The 23,539-nt window shown below is 37.9% G+C and overlaps 1 protein-coding gene across 1 annotated transcript in view; it reads left to right on the top strand.

The window, feature by feature from the left end:
• PALMD (palmdelphin) overlaps positions 1-20,249 on the top strand; it is a 49,390-nt gene extending 29,141 nt beyond the window's left edge. The window contains exons 4-8 of the mRNA XM_019457603.2: positions 12,029-12,143; positions 12,284-12,317; positions 12,436-12,549; positions 14,152-15,249; positions 19,888-20,249. Of these exons, the coding sequence (XP_019313148.1) occupies positions 12,029-12,143; positions 12,284-12,317; positions 12,436-12,549; positions 14,152-15,249; positions 19,888-19,931 (1,405 nt within the window). The 3' untranslated portion in view covers positions 19,932-20,249. The remainder of the gene's footprint in view (positions 1-12,028; positions 12,144-12,283; positions 12,318-12,435; positions 12,550-14,151; positions 15,250-19,887) is intronic.
• Positions 20,250-23,539: the final 3,290 nt, after the last annotated feature.

The raw sequence follows: 23,539 nt of genomic DNA, 5'->3' as shown, positions 1-23,539 counted from the left end.
TGAGGAATGCTGCATGAAAAATGTCACATTCTGACCCAACCAGCCATATCTAACATCATATTGTGGGAGAGGCACAAGCTGCTCTTGTGACAATGTGAGAGAGAGAAGAGAAAGGGGGAAAAGGCACACAAAAAAAGAGAGAGAGGGAGAGAGAGAGAAACCCACCATTTGTTTCTTCTTCTTAAATCTGCTGTTGCCTAGAAACACTTAAGAAATTATTCTGAAGCAATTATATGAGTCAAAAGCATTCCAAGCATGTTTTTCACTTTCCATATTTGACTAATTGGTTTATCAGATTTGCAATAGTTCATCTGTTGTTGTTTTTAATTTCCCAGATATTGTGATTATTTTTAACTCAGGAGATTTTTTTAATGTAACAAAAACAGCAAAATAAATCAAATTTCCAGCAAAAAAAGAGGAAGAAATCTAACCCCCAAACCCCATCAAAAAAAAAAAAAAAGCCTAGTACAATGCCTAGCACATAATAGGAATACCTGTGATTATGTAGCTTAAAAAATGAATGAATGGGAAAATATGGATGATGGATGATGGATGGATGGTCAGACTTGAAAATACCATCTATTAAAGGGTCCAGCTAAAGACTAGACAATGACTTGAACATTAATGAAATAAAAATGAAAGCCTTGAAATTCTTCAAAAAATAAAAAAGGATAACCACCCAACTATCTTGAGTCAAGGGCAAAGTCACATGACAGTGGTTTTTGAGGCCATTGTTGATGACGTGTTGTAACACCTCACCCTCACTTCACTTTCTCATCTTTCCCCTCTTTCCTATGTTCTTTTATTTCCTTATCCCCCACTTCCCAGCATCCTCTGTGATTCACACCTGCCAATCTCATCCATAGCTTAGTAAAAATAGGGTTAAATGATTACCCAGCATAAACACCCCCACCCCCACCAGGGCTTTGATAGTCTAAAAAGTAGATTAGAATAACACCACTCCACTGCAATTCAATAATAACAGCTACCCTTTATGCAGCATATATTATATACTCTGAGCATTACTCTGAGAAAAACAATTCTCTGAGGAAAGTCTAATTAGCATTATTTTACATATAAGGACACTAAAGCACAGAAAGCTATAAATCTAGTAGCAGACAAGCCATGAGTCACACATAGATCTTTCTGACCCCAGACCCATTCCACCAGGACTCACTCGGTTCATTCTTGATTCATTTCAATGAAGATTTATAGAGAACCTGCCACATCGAACCCATCTTTGTCTTAAGTAAAGGAGATTGAGATCATAAGTGCCTCAAAGCAAATTTTTAGTTATGTTTACTTCTCTTTAGATCCTTTAACTTTTCAAAGTGATTTTACATTATTTCATTTAAAACAATATTCAGTAACTTGAAATACAAATTAAAAACCACTAGCATGGACATCATAAATCTTTGGCTGTGTTGACATGAGTAATGAAGGAACAAAGGAGCAAATGAACAAAGGAGAAAGTGGGAGAGGAGTAATTGTCACAAAGAATGTTCAAAGGCAGAAATTCTTTGTACAATATGCTACCAAAGGGCCTAGGTTTCCCCATTCTCCAAGATTGTCCCCCACCCCAGATCTATGACTAAATTTATCAGCTCAGAAAGCTTCCACATACACCCCTTGGAATGCATCTTTTATCTGCCACAAGCTAAGTGTCACTTAGCCCATTTAGACCACCCCAAGCTAACTGGTCCTTGTTGGTTATTCTATGTTATATTAAGATTGGAATTTATATTTATTGGTCTTCAAATAATAGAGTCCTGTTTTTGGTATCAAATATGAACAATTAATACTAGAAGCAAAGCAAAAATGAAGTGGATAGAAAGTTGAAAATATAGTGGCTGCTCTATAATACTGTTGGAAATAAATGTTAAGGGTTACAAGGCATACAGCCAGTAATTATTTCTGAACAGAGAGAGTCAATGGCTGCATACATCATTGAATATGTTTTGCCATTTCATAATATGGTAACAAGTAATTTATTCACTAAAAATATTTTCCCCTACAACTTTTTTTTTAAAGAAAAAAAAGCTTTCCAAAATCATGGATAAGCACATCTGCAGCTAACTTGCCATGTCCTGGCTAAGGCACCTCATGGCACCTATGTATGTAGAGGTCAATTTGAATTATTATTAAAACTATTTAGCTCAGGGTGCCTGGGTGGCTCAGTCAGTTAAACATCTGACTTCAGCTCAGGTCATGATCTCATGGTTCGTGAGTTCGAGCCCCACGTCAGGCTCTGCACTGACAGCTCAGAGCCTGGAGCCTGCCTCGGATTCTGTATCTCCCTCTCTCTCTGCCCCCCCCCCACCTTTCTCTCTCAAAAAATAAATAAGCATTAAAATTTTTAAGTTTAAAAAAAATATTTAGCTCTTATTAAGTATTTATCATGTACGACAAGGCTCTCTACAGGCTCTAATTAAAAACCACACACCCAGCTTCTGTCCTACCAGAGCACTCAAGAAGCCCATAACTAACCAGTCTACCATACCACACCAACCTCCAGACTGTGCATTTATTTGCATTCATTTGAAAACCTTGTTTGTAACCTGCCCATGAAAGTGACTGATTCTCTGAAAACCAGTTTGGCCTCTTATTTTTCATGGAAAATTAAAGCCTTAATTTACAAAATATTGTTCTAATGAAGAGCATTTGCTTTTCTACTAAATGATTATCTTCTAACATTATCTGCCTACATGGCAGTTTCAACTCATGATAGTATCATCTGCCCATAATATAATTATTAATATTTACAGAGTTATATTAGGAGATGAGATTCACCCATGCAAAAGCTGCTCACATGTAACTATAAATTATTCAGCTTTTCTAAACATCTGCTCTGTTCCCAATTATCAGAGCCAAGTGACACTTGTTTCAATGTCACTGCTGGGCTAGCTCTCTGCTTCTTGTTATCTTGAAGCTGCTGTGTCGCATTGTTCCTCCTGTTCTTAAATGCTCAGGATTAGAGGCAATAGATCTGGCTTAGGCCAAACTGAGTGTTTGTTGTATGCCAAATGCCCTTTAATTCTCTGGCATGCTTACCCACAGCATGTGATTGTTTGCACTAGTGGGTTAGATCTTCCTTATTATACACATGCCTGTTGGCAAGGCTGATTGTAAGGCAATTCATGTCCTAGGTCTGTGCGTACAAGTATTCTTCATCTTTTTTTATTATATAGTTTTATTTCAGTTTGGTGAGTAAAATGTGCCTGACATGTGTTAAGTGCTTAAAAAAAGTGTGTTAAATGTTTGATGAAATTTATCAGACCCCTAGTTTTAAAAATAAAACACAAAAATCAACCCACCTTCTACTAGACTGCATATTCTCAATTTTATGACAAAATAGAGTTTGATATTATCATAAAGCAAAGTACCTATAAAGATAAAATATCTTTAACCTCTGATCCATCAATAATAACTTATCTGCCCATTACATATGACCAACACACTGCAGTCAAGATTACCTAATTAAAGTCATCAACTACATATACTTAATAGTATCTGTTAGAGTTCCAAAGCTATTCATTTTAATCAGTCATAGTTAAAAAATAAAAGATCTTTCTTTTATCATTGTAAACCTTAGCCACTGAGCATTAACTAGCTAACATCAATATAAACCATGTCAGATTTGGTAGATGATTTAGAAACATGTAGCTTCTTCAATCACTAGATGCAAAGCTGATCTATTTTTCTATTTTTACTGGCTAACTATCTGAAATGCAAGGTAACAATGAGTAATTTTGCAAATCAAAGAAAAAAATCTCATAAAGTTGGTTATGCAAAGGTTCATCCCCATAAGGTGATGCAATAATTAGCATACTGATTTTGATGCTTTAAAAGATTCTATAACCGCAGCGGCTTAAACAAGATTAGAACATTCATTTCTCTCACACCCATAACAATCCTAGCTGGGAGACATTCAAGGGAGAGAGAGAAGCAACATCCCATGAGATGATCTAGAGACCCTCCCTGTTTCTTTCTGTCTTGCTTTGCTGCTCCCTAAGTGATACTTCTGGTAGGATGGTCAAAGACAGCTCACTGCCACAACATCTGCATTCCAGTGTAGGAAAGAGAGGATAAGTGGAGGGCAAACAGTTCTATTTTAAAGTTATGACCTGAAAATTGCAGATGTCACTTCTGCTACTATCCTATTAGCCAGAATTTAGTCACATGACACCATTTAAATGCAAAGGAGACATGGAAATGTAGTCCGTAGCTGGCGAGACACATAAGACTCAAGGACTTCTATTACTAAAAAGAACAAGAGAAATAGATTGGGGTGAGGAGATTTCATTTACAAAATAGATAACATTTGTTAATTAGACACCATTCCCATAAATATTATGAAAATTCTAATAATCCTGGAGTACTATTTTGGTTTCTTGTCTAGACCTGTATTTTTAAAGGACAGGTGTGTCCCTAAAGCTATATTCACACCCACACTCGCTCCAAAATCATTGATATCAAAGTTGAAGAACAAATCTCCAAATAGACCTGGTAGGTTTTCTTTTTTATTGGAGTTGTCATAGATGGCCCTCCTTTTCCTACCAGAGTAGGAAGAGAAAGGGCTAACTAATCATTATTGAGTAATTCCTCTGTGTCACACCCTGTGGTAGAGGCTTACAAAAATAATTTTATTTACCTCCTTAAGACAACCTTTTGTGAATACTATTATTATCCACCAAAGAAGAAAACTGAAGCTTGGTTGGGCTAAATAAGTAAGCTAAGTACATTAGCTTTCATATGGGCTCACTCTCTTGTTTCCATGGGTAGAGCTGAAAACAAAAAAGTAGACCTTCACACAAAAACTCACAAAATGTAGGTAAACCACCAGCCACCTCCTGTTCTCCCAAGATTCAGTGGGGAAAAAAAAGGAAAGAGAATCTTCACTTAAGGGAAGAGTCAAAGATTACAACTGCTCACCACTCCAGACCAAATTCAACATCTGCTGGAGGTGAACACATTCTGAGAACCTGTGAGTCCCAAAAGAAACTGAATCCTTCTTTGTCTAGCTTGGATGGGGTCAGTGAGGTGGTCCTAGCAATTCCATCAACTAATTTCAGAGGTATATCAGTGGTGGCACAACCTGGACCAAGTCCTGCTGATTCAGACCATCCCAGAGAAATGATCACTGGGCCATCTCTGGGTGTAGTCCTGGCCTTTAATAGGCTCCCAGCCTATTACAGCAAACAGCTCATCAGTCCTTTGGGAGTGTATAGCCAAAGTCAGTCATAAACTTAATTTCAAACACAGCATCAGTGATTACCTTCAAACTACAGTATTATAATCAAATTACATCAGCCAGCTTTTATTTAAGACCTAAAACTTCTATTACTTTGAACAGTCTTGTGCCCAAACAAAGAAAGGCTGGCTATTAAGTGGCCACAGCTTATGGAAACCCCAGACTCTGAAACAGAGACTGTTGTAAGAACCTCTACCAAAATCCAAACTCAAACAACCAAAAAAAACAAAAAAAAGAAGAAGAAGAAGTGACAAAGCCTTCACTTTAATCCTGGTCACACTGACTTGTCCACTAAGCAGAAAAATGCCTAGTATAACAAAATTACCCTAATGAATACCAGGACAGAAATATTACCTTTGTATATAATGGGTCAGCACTTTTACATGTGGCCAAACCCCAGCTACGATTTCAATCTTCTGTTTCTTTATTATGACAGGAAGTAAGAAATCCTTTTATACTGATGAGCAAAATGAGTGTTGTGTCTAGGTTCATAAGAACCCATTTTTTAAAGTTTTGTTCCCATAGTGGTTAATTAGAAAGTTGTTAACAGCTCAGGTTCTGTCAGCAGAGATTTGATTTCGAATTCTGTCCTGCCACAAGCTACCTGTAAGCCTCCAGGCCGGGGGCTATCAAGGTGCCCAGCTTGCTTATCTGTCAAATGGAACTAATAATGGTACTCACGGGGGTTGTTGGAAGGACTAATTAGGCCAATGCCTCATACGGTATAGATACTCAATACATTTTAAATGTTGTTATAATTGCTAGCAAATAAAATGATGGAAGGTAGAACATAACTCTTCTGAGTCCTGGCCTTTTTGGCCCCAGTGGTAAACTCCATTAGATTGTTAGTCCTTGTTAACTCCACCAAAAACTGAAAGAGATAAATGGACACTTAGCAGCAGAAAAATTGCCTTCTGAAATAACCCCTTCTTGGTGCATCCAGCATTTATGTGCTGTCCTTTTCCTAAGACAAAAAATTGCATGTTGGAATTGGATTGGGGACATTATCTCGTGATGATTAAGGGAGGTTATTACTAGAACAGTGCATGAAATGAAAGCTACCTGCTTTCACATAGGGAGCTCTTGAAAATAACCCTATTTTTCCCCAGCAAATAGGCAGGGAGAAGAAAGATTCCAATAATGGATAGCATTACAAATCCTTTTTCATGTACTCTGCTTATCTAAATTGGCATATGATGCCTGCCCACCCTCTCTCAGAAATCATGAGAGGTGCTAACTCATCCATCAGGCCCCGCCTAACAGCCCAGGAGGCACCAAGAAGGATATTTCTCTTTCTCTGCTGCCTGTTTCTCGTCAAACTGAATCAGCATTTCTGGGAGCTCAGTTCCCATTCAGAAAGGTAATACCTTGTAAAAATGGGCATGGCAGCACTTATGGAAATTCTAACCCATCAGCTGAGAGATAAGCAGGTGAAGGTTAGAAAGTTATTCCCTAGTGACCTCGCCAAAAGCTTTCCATGTAAAAAAAATAGTTTTACATACATATTTTTATTTTTATATATACAAAACTAAAGTTTTATATAAATACACATAAGTATGTTTATGTGCAGGTGTATATGGATGAATATGCATACAAATATATATACATGCACAAATATGTATACATATACATGTATATGTATATACATACATATACACACAGATAGTACAGATATATGTGTATATATATATACACAATATACACACACACACATAAATATTCCCCAATATTTCACTTATACTTGCTAAATTTTTCTCTCTACTCAAAGCTTTTGGAAAAGGATTACATGTGAGTCCCTAATTTAAGCCCTGAATTTTTCTGAGCTTTAAATAAGAGTTGAGTATCCTCCTAACTATGAAGAGTCACTGAGCCAGAAAAAGAAATTAATATAGATATACAGAGAAATTGGAAAAGGAAGTTAACCCAAATGGTAATATTAAATAAAAATACGGATGATCAAATTTATTCAACAAATAATAGTTTGGATTCCATATTATGTAAATGAGAAAAGAGAAACAAGGAGGAAAAAGTAAAACTATCAGAGAGACAGATATTTTAAAAATCCCTTATGAAGCATGTATCAAGTACCTACTATACCAGCTGGGCATTGTTTTAGGCTTCCCAACCTCAGCGCCATTGACATTTTAGGCCAGGTAAGTCTTTGTTGGGCGACTGTTCTGTGCATGTAGGATGTTTAGCAGCATCTCTGGCCTCCACCCACTAGGTGTCAGTAGCAGTCCTCAAGTTGTGACAACCAAAATGTCTCCAGCATTGCCAGATGTCCTCACGGGGAAATCACTGTCAGTGAGACCCACCATGCTAGAGATACAAAAATAGTGCCTACGTACCAGTTGCAATTTTTGTTTTATGTTCCTTAAGAACAGGCAATCCTCAAAAACTTGGCACATTTTCCAGGGAGGAGGCACATTTCCTCCTCCTTGGTGTGGAGGTTGTTAGACCTCCTCTTCTTCCATTGCCGGACTGCCACCATGCTTTCCCCTCTCAGTTCCGACCCTGTGAGGGGGAGGCTGGCCAAAGCCAGTTCCATGCTCTGTTACTCTTTCCTGGGTTTCCCATCACTTCCACTGGCATTCTGATCTGTCAGAATGCTTTTCTAGAACAACAAATGTGTAACATTTATCTTTTGATCTTATTTATATTGTCCATAAATAATATATAGAAGTATCAAATCAACATATAAAAATAGGATATAGAGTTTTGCATTTGAGTGAGAATTTTAGGAAATGCTCTGTATCACTAAGCATCTCCTGTAGAGGTTTGTGATTCTAAGTAATTAGCACCAAAAGGATTCCTTCTTATCCTGTGTAACAGAGAGCGGGCTGTAACTAAATGATAAAGAAGAGAAAGGCAGTGTTCGTTTGTTTCTGTTTGGTTTTAATAAACATGCCTGATATGTCATTTGACTGCAACCTCATATTAATGCATCTTTCACCCAGTGACTTGAAAACCTTCAAAAACATTCATTAGCAGATACTTTGATGAGGTTAGCAGACTTTCAACCTTGTATTCTTACCATATTAGTCTAAAGACATCCATGAGAATCATATGGCATTACATTACCCATGGGCCTCTCTACAGAGGAAAACAACTATAAATGCCAGTGCATTTCTAATTCCCTGAGATGTAATTGGCCAAACAGATCAAGAATCTATCTCTGTGCCCCAGCTACAGAAAGGGGCAGAAACTGGAGGAAACTAGCTTTTGCTGAGTGCATGCTATTTCTTTACTTCTTTATTAAACCCTATGAAGTAGTAACATTGCCCAGATCTCTAAATGTTTAATTGTTCCAGGATTCAGTCCTTGGAAGCCCTGACTTTCTAGGAAATCTTATCCACGCCCATGGCTATACATACCAACTCCCAAATTTACATTCAAACCCAGACTTCTCTGAGCTCCCAACGTTTGTGTCTGTTTTCTCCATGTCACCATTGACTATCTCGAAGTTACCACATCCAGCACCAGTCTCTTTCTTCTCCCTCCCAGATTTCTGTCCGAGCAATTAAATTCATATCTTTCCAATTATTCACAAACATCAGACTCACCCTTGACATCTCTCTTTTTCTCACATCGCACATGTAATGTATCAACAAATCCTGACAACTCTTCCTTCGAAATATTTCCAGATTCTAATCGCCTCTCACCCTTCTACCAGCAACCCCCCTGAATTAAGCCATCTTCTGTGAAGTGTTACAACTACTGACCTCCGTGGTTTGCCCCTCCAGCCTATTCTCCACACACCAGCCAATGTGATTGTTTAAATTTCAGTTCATGACATGTTTTGTCTTCTGCTCAGTATTCCCTGTGGTTCCCCAAAGGCCTTACCATACATTAGGCCCCATATGATCTAGTCACCTGCCACCTCTCTGACTTCATTTCTTACCACTCTGCTTATTCCCCGTGCTCTTAGCCTGAGTTTTGTGGTTATTCTTACCTCTCCAGAAAGCACTTCCCCTACCACCCTCATGTACCCTTCTCTCGCTTCCTTCATGTCTCTGCTTAAATGACGCTTTGTCAAGTAGCCCCTCCCTGACCACACTGTGCAAACAGTGCCTTCTCCCCAGGCACTCTTCATCCCTTTACCCTTATGTTTATAGTCCTTATCCTACTTTATCCTACTTTTTAATGGAAGTATTTTTCTTCATAAATAAATGTGTGTATATGTATTTACATATACATATGTAAATATGTATGTATATACATTTGCAGGAGTTGGCAAACTATGACCCAGGACAAAATTTAGCCCTGGCCTATTTCTATATAGCCACAAGCTAGGAATGTTTTTTATTACTATTATTGTTATTATTATTATTATTATTTAAGGGATGTAAAAGGGGAAAAAAAGGTAAATAAGCAAAAGAAATTGTATGTGTGGCCTGTAAAGCCTAAAATTAATTAATTTTTAATGAATGAATTAATTAATTAACTATCTGGCCCTTTATAGAAAAAGTTGCCAGTTCCTCTGTTAGTGTATTGTCGGTGTCCTCCCACTAGAATATAAACTTCTTGGGGCGAGGAATTTGTTTGGTTTACTGTCATATACCTAGCACATAGGATTGTGCCTGCTACAAAATAGATGCTAAACAAATATTTTTCATGAACAAATGAATAAATGAAATGAATGAAGATAATGAGCCTTAGCAAGGTCTGGTGACTTGTCTAGGGTCACACAAGAAGTTGGAAGATGAACCAGTATTCAAACCCAGATCCATCCGGTTCCACAGCTGAATCCTGCAGTCTAAAAGCTGCTTGCAGCAATGATATAATCATCCTTGTTTTCTATTCAAAAGATCCTCATTAGACTGTCTCTAACATGCTGTTGGGTAAAGGATCCCGTGAGACAGGGCATGGAAGGAGAAAGAGACACTGTGTGTTGTAGAAAACCTTTAATAATTATACCATAATAATACATATCTGATATCAACCGTATTCAATTGTGCTCATATACATCATCTCTTCTTAACTTCACCAAATTTCTGTATAAAATTTAAGGCAGGTACCATATTCTCATTGTACATGTTATAAAACCGAGTTTCAGGGAGTTTAAAGGAATTGGTTGTCACAAGCAGTGAACAGCAGACACAGAATAATCCAGATCTATCACTTTTAGTATGGACCTTTCCATTCTACCAACCAACATATATCCATCCCCACAACTCTACTGATGGACGGATGTGCTACCATGGATGGAGACTGATTTTAATAGAATGTCAGTCACACCTCAGTAACTTCTAAGAAACCCGAAGTACTATATTTTACTTGGAATTCTATAATAGGTGAGAAAACTTCTTTAGCTACAAATGGCCAACTACCAATGGCCAGCAGCAGCAGGAAAGTCAGAACTTTGAAACTGTAGCAATGAGTGGGAGAATGGTCAAGCAGACCACACCTTGGGCTTTTATTGGTGTGACAATAACACAATATTTTTAAAAAATTTCTTAATGTTTATTTTTTGAGAGACAGAGCATGTACATGAGTGGGGAAGGGGCAGAGAGAAAGGGAGGCACAGAATCCAAAGCAGGCTCCAGGCTCTGAGCTGTCAGCACAGAGCCTGTCGTGGGGCTCAAACTCATGAACCATGAGATCATGACCTGAGCCGAAGTCAGACACGTAACCATCTGAGCCACCCAGGCATCCCAATAGCACAATATTTTTGCACTGCCAAATCCATAACCATTTAAAGAAGGAAGCCAAAAACTGACAATTATCATAGCAGATGCTAATACCCATGGCTGTCACCTCCTGGACTAGCTGCTCTATCTAATCAGCCATCCTCTGAGGCAGCTGACTTTACAACATAGAGTATTTGGCTGAGAAACTACATGTAATCCATGGCAGCCAAGGGTCAGCCATACTAACTGCATGAATGCTGGTGGCTGTATGTTTTTATTAAGGAAGAGGTCACGACATCACACCCCGATGTTAACTTGAATCTGACAAGCAGCTGCACTCTGGTCAAGATTCCAGGTCAGAATGTTTGCAACAGTCCAATTTCAAATGGCTCTCTCTTGGCCCCAATAAGTTCCCTTACACTTCATTAGGCCATGTGTGGGTTTTTTTATTGTTGTTGTTTTGTTTTTTGTTTTTTGTTTTTCAGAAAATGTAGCCTCTATAAACAGCAGCATCTGAGGCCATCATACTAAGTTTTGTCCGTTTCTCATCTCTCCACCCTATTCACTACAGTATGTCACAATTCTTAGGAAACTGTGAAGTTAAAATGAAGTGTCATTTTCAATGTTAGGATATACAGGGTTTTGGAAGTGATAGTTTTGATTATTAAATTAAGTCTAATAATTATAATCTTATAAAGTGCTGATTAGCTACAAAAAATTATTATAATGTTTTCTCCAAATAATATGGAGACTCGGGTAAGAAAAATCGGTAACCTAGGTAATAACTACAGATGAACCATACCTTGTGGCTCAACTTCAAACTTAAGTCTCTTTATAAAAGAAATTTCTCTATTTCATTTGGAAATAACATTTGTAATTGCAAAGAAGAAAATGAGGCAAGGTTCAAATAGTTTACCTAAGGAAAAAAAAGATGTTTGTTTTAACTTGAAGATTGTTATATCAAAGTCAGGTGTTATGTACCTTCTATGTACTAAATCTGATGGTTAGTGTAATGCTATGTTCTTAAAAGGTATCTGGATATTTACATGCAATATTCCAAGGAAAGTTTATATATGGAGAAGACATATTTGGGAACTCTACGTTTGTACTGTCTTAAGCAGTAAAAAGTGCATCTTTCTGTTGTCAGACTTGAGAAGGAGATCCAAGATCTTGAAAAGGCTGAGCTGCAAATCTCAATCAATGAAGAGGCAATTTTGAAGAAACTGAAATCAATTGAGAGGACAACAGAAGACATAATAAGGGTGAGCATTAACATTTAAAACTATGAGTCCCTCCCAGAATGAGTCTACAAACAGTATATAATTCTTCAAACTATATCCACATTTAGAATTTCTGTTTTAAACTGAATTGTTTTAATCATGGAGAACTCTTTTTCTTATAGTCTGTGAAGGTGGAAATGGAAGAAACATCAGAAGGTATGTTTTTGAGCAGTCTATTCTATGTCTAACTACATTTTTTAATAAACCCACAGAAACATTTCCCATTATTTTAAATATATTCTAAATGTATTTTGAATTAATATTAATTTTACAGAGTCAATTGAAGACATCTATGCTAATATCCCTGACCTTCCAAAATCCTATGTGCCTTCCAGATTAAGGAAGGAAAGAAATGAAGGAACAGAAGATGATGAACAGAATAGAAAAGGTACATGAAAAATCTGTATCCAAAGGCAGGTTCTCAAATTCAGATTTTATAATGTCAGATATTAACAACCTGCTGTTACATCTGATGCTACAGGTTAAGCAACAGTCCATTTTAAAAAGTTCCATGAGGTATCTGAGTCACTTGCATAGGTAGGGATAATGCAGTTATAGGGACAGAGAAGATAAAGGATTGAGAAAGACAAACTCTTAAAAGCAAAGCTCCCCTGCTCAAAAATATCTCTCCCCAAATATTCCATCTAGTAGGCAATCTCTTAGATCACTAAGATCCTTTATGAAAGTAAAAATACCCCTTGGGAAAGTTAGGCATTATTTACCCCCATGTGGAATGGTTTTCATAAAACTAATACTTCCAAGCCTCCAGAAAAAATGAAGGCTTGTATGGGGCCAGAGAGGGAACCTTTGAATTTCAGACCAGAAAAGGAAGCTACACTCTATAAGCAGGTAGCAGTCATTCATTTAAATATTCAACAAATATTTAGTGACCACATACTATAGGGCAAGCTCAGTTCTTGCACTAGGAATACAGTAGTGAATAAAACAGCAAAAATCTCTGCCTTCTTGGAGCTGACATCCTAAAGGAGAAAACAGACCTAAAATTAAGTAAATAAATTAAAAATACCAAATTAGGCTGTGAAAATACTAAAGAATAAAACAGAGGTGGGGGACATGGAGAGTGGGAATGGGGAGGGTTGCAGAATTAGTTGGGTAGCTGGGGGGAGCCAAGAACCACCGGGCTACCGAGGAGGTATGAAATCAAGATGGGTCCAAAAAGGAAAGTGGGAGGTCAGAGCAGAAGCCAAAGCACCGCCACATTGTAATTGGGCCCAGATTCCTAATAGTTCTTAAAACTCCAGTCATGAGGAATTTGCCTGCGCCTTGAAGCAGGGCTCATCCACACAGTGCTCTCCAGTTCACTTGTTTCAGTTCAGCTTATATTGCTCTATTTTTTTCCTCCTACTTGAAAATTGGAATGAAAGAAACACAAAAAGAAGGCAGAAGGAGAAGCATGTGATTCTTGCCTTCCTCCTCCCTCTTCAATACCAGTTCTACATTTAAACAGCTTCCCTGCTGTGAAAACTTTAGAACACTCCTCTATGATTTCAGCAGGCTGCTGGCCCACACAGCAAGGATGTGACTTAATAAAATATACCGTGCTAGACCTTTTACCTGCTGTAATGCCTGGTGCAACCCATTCTTCCTAGCTAACAAAGAGGTCTGACTCCTCCCATTGGATAATGTAAGAGTGCGATCTGTCTTGTTGGATTTATTAGTTACAAAGAGGATATTTTTTGGTTTCCCAATGGAATCATCAGCTTCTCTTCTCCAACCGGCTTTTCAGTCCCATTTTTTCAGTAATTCCATATATCCTTACATAAAAACCTAGGTCATTATGGTGCTGGCCTTTACATTGATTGACCTTATACAATCAATGAATAAAATCAAAAATTTTAAAAACAGACAACAGCATCTCACATGAAAGAATATCAAAGGGTAGACTTAACATAAAAATACATTGTGAAAGCAGGCTACTGTATAAGAGAAAAAGTTAACTAAATCGAAGATGAAATTTCTCTCCTGACAGCTTTGTACGCCATGGAAATTAAAGTTGAAAAAGACTTGAAAACTGGAGAAAGTACAGTCCTGTCTTCTATACCTCTCCCATCAGATGACTTTAAAGGTACAGGAATAAAAGTTTACGACGACGGGCAGAAGTCAGTATATGCAGTAAGTTCTAATCATGGTGCAGCATACAATGGCACGGATGGCCTGGCACCAGTTGAGGTAGAGGAACTTTTAAGACAAGCCTCAGAGAGAAACTCTAAATCTCCAACAGAGTATCATGAGCCTGTATATGCCAATCCATTTTGCAGGCCTACAACTCCACAGAGGGAGAAGATAACTCCCGGACCAAATTTTCAAGAAAGGATAAAGATGAAAGCTAACGGACTAGGTAATGATATGAATGAATCTGTATACACTATGGACAATGGACTTTCAGAGGAGAGGGACAACAGCTTCAATCATATCAGCCCTGTTCGACCGATACCTCAACCCCGATCAATGACTCAACAAGCCAAGGAGATGCCCGACACCCTACAAAAGAGGCTGATGACTCCTTGGGAAGAATCAAATGTGATGCAGGACAAATATTCACCCTCTCCAAAGGCCAGAATGAGTCCCAGCGAAGCAATAGCTGGGAAGCCAAAATACCAGGATTCTTCTCCTGCTTGCCAGGAGGATGAGGAAGATATCAGATACAATATCGTTCATTCCTTGCCCTCTGACATGGCTGATACAGAACCCGTGACAATGATTTTCATGGGCTACCAGCAGGCAGAAGACAATGAAGAAGAAAAGAAGCTTCTGACAGGGTATGACGGGATCATCCATGCTGAGCTGGTTGTGATTGATGATGAGGAGGAGGAGGGTGAAGGAGAAGCTGAGAAACCATCCTACCATCCTGTAGCTCCCTACAGTCAGGTTTACCAGCCTGCCAAACCAACACCACTTCCTAGAAAGAGATCAGAAATTAATCCCTATGAAAACACAAACCACAAATCTCCCCACAAAAATTCCATATCCTGGAAAGAGCAAGAAGAAAGCTTAGGCAACCCGGTTCAACATTCTCCACTTGATGTTCAGATAGCTGGAGATGGGACTGAGGACCCGTCCTTAACAGGTAATGAAAATAACAAGGCTTGCCACTGCTGTTTAATCGTGTGACAATCTTCCTTTTGTGTTGTTAACAAGCCCTCTTGCTTTCAGCTTTTTTTGACCACCTCATAGAATAATACACACTAAGGGTTTTTTTCTTTTCTTTAATAAATAATGATCTGATTAAGTCACTTCAAAAGATAAAATGAAAAAAAAAAAAACAGTTGTTGCCTTATTTGGATATTGCATTGTTTGACCTTAGAAACTTGAAGTCTGTCTTCTGTCATAGTACGGTACTGCTTGTGAATGTATTTGGATTACTAATATACTGAATCATCTATATCGTATCTTTTCCCACCAGAATCTGATGCCAGCTACTTGTTTGTGCCTGTTATTTAAACTTCCTACTTAAGTTAACAAGTTGCCTTAACTTTGCAAGAAAAAACAAGAAACAAATTTTATTCAGTGTGATATTTTATTACTTTGCTATATCTCATTTCCCTATGCTTTTATAGTTTAACTTTACTTCCTTAATTTTTCTACATTTTAAAACAGAATGCCAATTTCTCTTGCATTATCTATAACATCTAACTTTCCATAGTCTTCCCTAACTTAGCAATTTTTTTTCTATTTTTTTCTATTTTCTATTTACATTTCTCGGTTTCTATAGTTTTATAGCTATCCAGCTTTTTTAGCATTAAATGGAAAATTACACTTTTTTCTACAAAAGTGACAGCTCATCAATTTTAAATTCCTTGTTATCGCTTGAATATCATATTCTACTTCTCATTTATAAAAAAAGTAAATAAGATTCTGACAAAATTAATTATAATAGCTCTACTTAACCTTAGCTAAAGACCTAAGTCAAATTACTCAGACATATAGGTTCTGAATGTGTTGGTGGGATGATAATTTTAAATGTTTCTAGTGGAAAGATTCTCATTAAAAAGCAATAAATGTTAAGCTCCAGCTAATTCAGCAAACAGAACTTGATAATTCTATAGAAGTGTGGTAGTACTTGCACAAGTGAGGAAGTGTTCTTTTGCAACCCATAAGCTCAATTTTGGGTTGACAATAACACAAGCAAATGGGCCTCTTCCATTCTTTTAAGTAGTTAAATTAGGCATACCAACTGAAATTTTAATTATCTGAAGAATTTCTAACCTGTTGGTAAGTGTACACTTACCTTTCTAAATCAGAGCTGTGTGATACATCCCCACAATGAAAACCTGCTTAAACTAAAAGTTCCTTTCCATTTTGAGAATGAGTTTTGCTTGCTAATGAAATTTTGGGAATTAAATTCATTTTTAAAAGAACAACACAGTAGGGGTGCCTGGGTGGCTCAGTGGTTAAGCGTCCGACTTCGACTCAGGTCATGATCTCTCAGTTCGTGAGTTTGAGCCCCATGTCGGGCTCTGTGCTGACAGCTCAGAGCCTGGAGCCTGCTTCTGACTCTGTGTCTCCCTCTCTCTCTGCCCCTCCCCTGCTAACAGTTTGTCTCTATCTCTCAATAATAAAAAAATGTTAAAAAAATTTTTAATATAAAAAAAAAGAACAACACAGTAGACTTAGAAGAGAAGGAACACATTGATTATGGTCAAGAATAGTGACATTCCCTACTATAAAATCTTCCATTTTTGCATTTGGATGTTAGCCACCTCCTCCTGAATGCCCCTATTCCTTCTTCCCTACCCATGTCAACACATTTACTCCACAGAAAAAGACAGGAAGTGACTAATGTTTCCAGACAACACTAATCATGCCACTGAACTAAAATAATGAAAACAGGAAGACCTTTTCCAGACAAAGTAACAATACAAAGTTCTGTACTATCAATCAAAGCCTATTATAAACAGAATGCTCCAAATTCCTTGCCTTCCATCATGATATTGTTTTACATTCCTGTTTTCCAATTCAGTGCATGGATTATAGAACTGCTATATTTTTAAATGGGTTTTTTAAATAAGCACATCATATTGACATATGCTCTCACCCCCAGAAGGCATTCCCATACATAGAATATATAGCCACCTATGCGATTCAATTTCACAAACACCACATAGGTTGAGGTTCTCCCCTAAAACTGCAAAAATGCTTACTGAAATACTTGAAAATCCATCATTTCAGTCAATTCCTTTACTTATGGTATAGGTCACCTACTAAATATAAATATTCTTGGAAAGCCTAATAGTTAAGCATTATTAGTCTCTTTTTTCTTAGTGTAAATGTTATGAGAGCCTTATCTAAGAGCAATTTTGAATTAGGAAAAGAGCACAAAGGAGTAAGAAAGAAGGGAGAAAGTGAAGATCCAAATGTCTCAGTCAAAACTTTTGAACGGGTGAAGTCATGACAAGAAAATTCAGCAAAGTCCATTGGCTAATGTAAATATAAAATGGTCATGTTCTAAAGTATAGCTTAATGCCACACACATCCACCAGTGAGTGGCCCCAGTGCGCTTTTACTGGGACTCCTCTACTATTCCCACCAACGAGGCAGCTGGCTTTCTTTGATAGTCCTTGCCAACCTCTTCTTGTACTCCTAGATCTAGTCACCCCTCTTAGATATGTCAGCATCACTTCAGGATGATAGAGGTGGGGGACCTCAGCTCCAAGGGATTCACATGCTACTGGTGTCAAAATTGCCAACCTGTGGCAATCATTAGGAAGCAAGGAATGCTGAGAGTAAGGAGGCAAGCTCTCTTCCACCACGTTCAACCAGCCAAAACTATATGTCTGAATTGCTGTGGGGAGAGCAAGTAAAGATCAGAAAAGAGCAGAAAGGAGGAATAAAAAGGAGAGCTGAGGGCCCAGATTTTTTTTTTACCTGCTACACCTTCCTATTGTCAACATGCTCCAGCCCTACACATCCACTTGAAACTCACACCATCTACTTGCCATAGGCCACAAGAAAAAATAGCAGACAGTTACAATCTAGAATTATTTTTTTTACCCCTAAAGAAATGGGACAGTGAGCTAATGGATTACCTCACTCCTGAGGATGTGCACATCCAGGATGTCTTTCAAGAACGTCACTGAATGTCCATAGCACCAAGGCTGTGCCTGATTTACTGAATCTCAAGTTGAGGAGTAATTGTAAAGAGGAAGACTTTGTCCCTGCCTTAAAAGATACCTTTAAAAAGTCCCTTAAAATGGACTTTTCCCCTGCTCTCTTTTTTTGGTATGGCCAAGGTAGAGGTCCATAAAATCCAAGAGTAGAAAATATAAAGCCTTGCTTTCTGCCTTCAGTTCACTTCCTGCTGTTGAAGTATAGGCATCTCCTTAAGGCTTGACCATCCAACATCTCCCAGCAATAGAGACCATCCTCTTGGCTACAGAGCAAAGGTAATTCTCTCAGCTAGCCCTAAGTTCAAGGAAATATTCTTGACCCTGACACTAGAAATTATCATTCTCCTTAAGGTTCTATGGGAAATAATGCTCCTTGACTTCATTTAAATGAAAACATTTCATATAAGTAGAGTAACAATAAAAATTATCATAGTCTTTTTACATTATTATATCCTCCATCACTTCTCATATTTGTAAAAAAAAGAGCTCCTTAGAGATGGGGTCATTTCACTGTTAATAGACAACTAATATATGACCGGAAAATGAGACACATGTCTTCCCTGTTATATTTTTTTCATTAAATAAAATCTTGCAATTAGTTAAAGAGCTGGCTCTTGGGCCATATTACACATGAATATAATGATCAGTGCCTTGAAAGCATCTTTCAATTTTTGGAATATGACTGAGGCAGTATACTCTAAAGTCCTAAATATTAAGGACATGATACCAGAACATCAGAGCAGTGTTGTGAATTCTAAATCTACATTTAAGAAAATGGTTTCTACTTCATATTTATTATTAGCAATGGAATATGCTCAAAAGGTATACTGTCATTTGAAAGTATATCTTTTTTTAAGTTTATTTTGAGAGAGAGAGTCCAAGTGGGAGAGGGGCAGAGAGAGAGGCAGAGAGAGAGAGAATCCCAAGTGGACTACGCATTGTCAGTGCAGAACCCAATGCAGGGCTCCAACTCTTGAACCATGAGATCATGACCCAAGCCAAAGTCAGACACTTAATGAACTGATCCATACAGGTGCCCCGAAAGTATACTTATAACATATCTCGACAAAGATATAATTTTATAATTATTCCAACTCTTAATTAGTGGTTCACATTTTTTCACTCACAAGAAATTTGTTTTTGTCATTCTATATCCAAGAATGGAGCCCCTTGGGATAACCAACTTTGATGACCTAAAAGATAACTCAATCATGAATGAAAGTCATGCTTTTTTTTAGTTTTAGTAGTGCATAGCTCAGAAATATGACAAAACATAGTCACTGACATATAAGAATTTATCTAAGGCTAATAGTGAAATTGTGCACTAATCCTATATTTACTCAACTTATGCTGTGTTTGCCTTACTAATTTTTCTAATCTTTATAGAAATAGGTTCCTTCTAGTTCTGAACCTGTTTCAGTCCTAAGTTAACCACAGCTTATTATTTCTACTATCTTTTTGTGCTACTAAAACAATGCTCACATTATTGGATAAAATCATCTGAGGTATGTTTCAAACTTTCCTGCATTCTATGAATGGTCATTTAGAGTGAAAACTAAAGCTTTTTGTGTAACTTTTTTTTTTTTTTCAATTTTCAGCTTTAAGGATGAGAATGGCAAAACTGGGGAAAAAAGTTATCTGAGAGGTGTATCATCTACCCAAACATCCTTTGGAGAAGAACCTAAGAAACATTTGCCAACTTCCCTTCTGGATATTTTGTTTATTTTTCCTGAGACTCAAAAAAAGTATAATTATAGCCATAGTAAGCCATGTGGATAAGCAGTAATCATTATTTGTGAAAAATTCCAAAACAGCTAGGGAGAACAAATGCTTAACTTTTCCAGTTACTTGACACAATTTGTTGGGGGTGGGGGGAGAAACCAGTATATTTTTATTGTATTGATACCAAAGCATTTCTAATAAGAGTGTGTTAAATTTAAGAATAAAGTTATTTAAAATAGCCTGACTATGTTCTTTTAACTGACATGGTAATTTTGCTAATACAAAAATTGAAAGATCATAGGAAGCCACTACACCTCATCACAGAATTATTCATCTACAGCTCTAACAAATAAGCATGATATCCCAAGTCAACAAGGCATTAAGACATTCTTCTCCTAAGGACCAGTTGATTTGGTAGAGACTTCAAATTCTTCGCATCCATCCCAAAGGTGCATACAATAATCATCCTCATATTTTGGGACTAGATTTGTAGTATCTTGATAGTCCTCATCACTTTGCATATGATAACTGACATGTTCATTCTTCTTGAAATATTACCTTTTCTTTCATTCAGTTCAGTGTGAACTGCATGGTGCAATGACTGATTATGACCTAAGACTACTGGATGGAGGACTTCACATGTTCTCAAAGAATATAAATCTAGTCTAATGTTTGACCAATTTTTGTATACATGTTAGAATCCTAATATTAAAACTTGATAAGAATGTGTACCGTATGTCATTTCTAAGTATTCTTGCCAAGATGTTAAATCCTAATTTGAAGAAGAATATTCCTATGCCAATTCTCTCCTACTCTGCCTTATTGTACTGCCCTCCACCTAACGCTCTCAAAATCCATCCTCACACATCTTCCCTGGATCATACCAGTGCGTTTTACTCAGGTCCTGCAAGTCCTTCAGTGACTAGTCTGTTTCCTCTCAGAGCAGAAACTGAATTTCTCTTTTGAGGCTATGATGAGACCTTATCTTGGTTACTGGTGTGGAAGTAATGAGAGGTAAAAGAAGCAGATCCTAATGAGGACAAGCTTAAACCTGCCAAACATCAACCTCAGATGGATTGTTTGCAAGGGCAGTTGTTCTATAGCAGGAGACAGCTCCTCTCCTGGAGGAGACTGGGATCTGGGAAATCTGGAGGTTCAAATTTCAGAGACACTTCCACACAAACACCCTATCCAATGGTCCCATTCCTTCCCTCCCATGGCTCTGAGTTTAGCATAAGTGACTTGTCACATCTGCACATTCTTTTGTAGGTCTGCCATCCTTGTGACTAAAGCATTGATTTTTTTTTGTTTGATTGTTTGCACACAAGTGTTTATTAGAACACTGCCTGGCACCTAGTAAGTGATCAATAAAGAATGAATTAACTAATGGTTCAGAAAGGAAGAGATGTAGTCTGCAAGGAGGGACTGCGTAATACCAGCTGGCCTCAGGCAACATGAGCCAGAATCTGGCCGGCAGATCTCTGGCCCCTTCCCAAAGGGCATGGACCAGTGTTGGTGCATAGAAGTGGCCCAGCATGGCCAGAGGATACAGAAGGCTGGAGCTGGTCTTTTACCTATGGGTGAAGCTGGAGCTGCTGTGGAATTAGCTGCCAGGAGGGCAGAGGGGGCCTGAGTACAAAGCTGAAGCTGGTCAGTCCAGGCAGCTGAAGTGAGGCTGTACTATCCCACACATCAATCCACTGACTCCTGTGTTCAGCGAAAAGGAAGGAAAACTGAAAAATGGGAGTGAGGTGCCTTGCACTATTGCCTCGCAGCAGCCCTCCAGCACCCTCTATTGGCAAACCTAACACTGCGTCAACTGGCAAAGGAGAGATGTTTACAGGGTCAGGATCATAAGGCGGGGCATAAGATGGATTTGGAGATGAAGCATTAAATGGTGAAGATAAAGACGAAGCCTCGGGGCTCCTGGGTGGCTCAGTTGGTTGAACATCTGACCCTTGGTTTCAGTTCAGGTCATGATCTCCTGTTTGGTAGGATCAAGACCCATGTTGGGCTCTGTCCTGACAGTGCAGAGCCTGCTTGGGATTCTCTCCCTCTCCCTCTACCCCTCCCCTGTCCTCTTTCTTTCTCTCTCAACATAAACTTTAAAATAAAAGATGAAGCATTACACTAACACAGCCCATCCATTTTTCTTTTATCTTTTTCTTTTTTCCCCCCTTTTTTCTAAGTAGGCTTCATGGCCAGTGTGGGGCCCAAGCCCAATGTGGAGCTTAAACTCATGACCTGAGCTGAGATCAAGAGTCAGGTGTTTAACCAATGGAGCTACCCAAGGCACCCTATTCCACCCATTTTTCTACTCAGCTTCCAGATTTATCCTTACACATACATTTGAACATTTAAGAAACCAAAAACCAACTGTTTCCATCTAATAAGATGCAACAATCCTTTATACAAAGATTTCACCCTGTCCCTAAAAGGAGACACACACTCTCAGGAGTCACTGTTTCCACAGATAACTACATTAGACATTGTTTTTAAGAACAGTTTTAGATTAACAGAAAGATTGAGAAGATAATACAAAGTTTCCACATACTCCATACCCTCTAATTTCTTACATTAATATGGTAAACTTGTTATAATTAAATGAATCAATAATGATACATTATTAAATCTCATAGTTTATTCAGATTTCCTCAGTTCTTACCTAATGTCCATTTTTTGTTCCAGGATCCCACAGAGAAAACTACATTACTTTTAACTATCGTATCTACTTAGGCTCCTTTTAGATTTTTCTTGTTTTTGATAACCTTGACAATTTTGAAAATTACTGGTCAGGTATTTTGCAGGGTGTCCCTCTATTGCAAATTGTCTGATGTTTCTCTCATAATTAGAGTGGGGCTGTGAATTTTGGAGAAGAAAGATCACAGAGGTAAAGTGACATTTTCATCACATCATATCAAGGGTACATACTTTCAATGATTTATTACTGATGACGTTGCCCTTGATCTCCCAGCTAATGTGTTTGTCAGGTTGCTCCACTGTAAAATTGTTATTTTATTCCCCTTCGTATACTGTATGCTTTGGAAGGAAATCACCATGCACAGCCTACACACTTAAGGGAGTAGGGAGTTAGGCTCCTTCTCCTTGAAGGCAGAGTATCTATATAAATCACTTCCAAATCTTTTGCACAGATTTGTCTATTCTTCCCATTTATTCATTTATTTATTTATTTTCAATCATTAATTTAAACCAGTATGGACTCATGAATGTTTACTTTGCATTTGAGTTATAATCCAATTCAACACAATTTGCTGCTCAAATTGTTTCAATCTGGGCCATTTCGGTTGGCTCCTGTATGCCTTTGATGTACACCCATAAATGTTTTGAACATGAGATGTCTTTCCATTTCATTAGATCTTTAGTTTCTTGCAACAATATTTTGTAGATTTCAGTGTGCCAGTCTTCCATTTCCCCAAAATTTATTACTATTTTTTTTAAGTAGGCTTCCTGCCTAGTGTGGAGGGAGCCCAACATGGGGCTTGCGCTCACATTCCTGAGATCAAGACC

This window comes from Panthera pardus, unplaced genomic scaffold (assembly GCF_024362965.1).
Source record: "Panthera pardus isolate Hobbes unplaced genomic scaffold, ASM2436296v1 HiC_scaffold_11, whole genome shotgun sequence".
Classification (NCBI taxonomy): Eukaryota; Metazoa; Chordata; class Mammalia; order Carnivora; family Felidae; genus Panthera; species Panthera pardus.
This window is presented reverse-complemented; position numbering and strand designations above follow the sequence as displayed.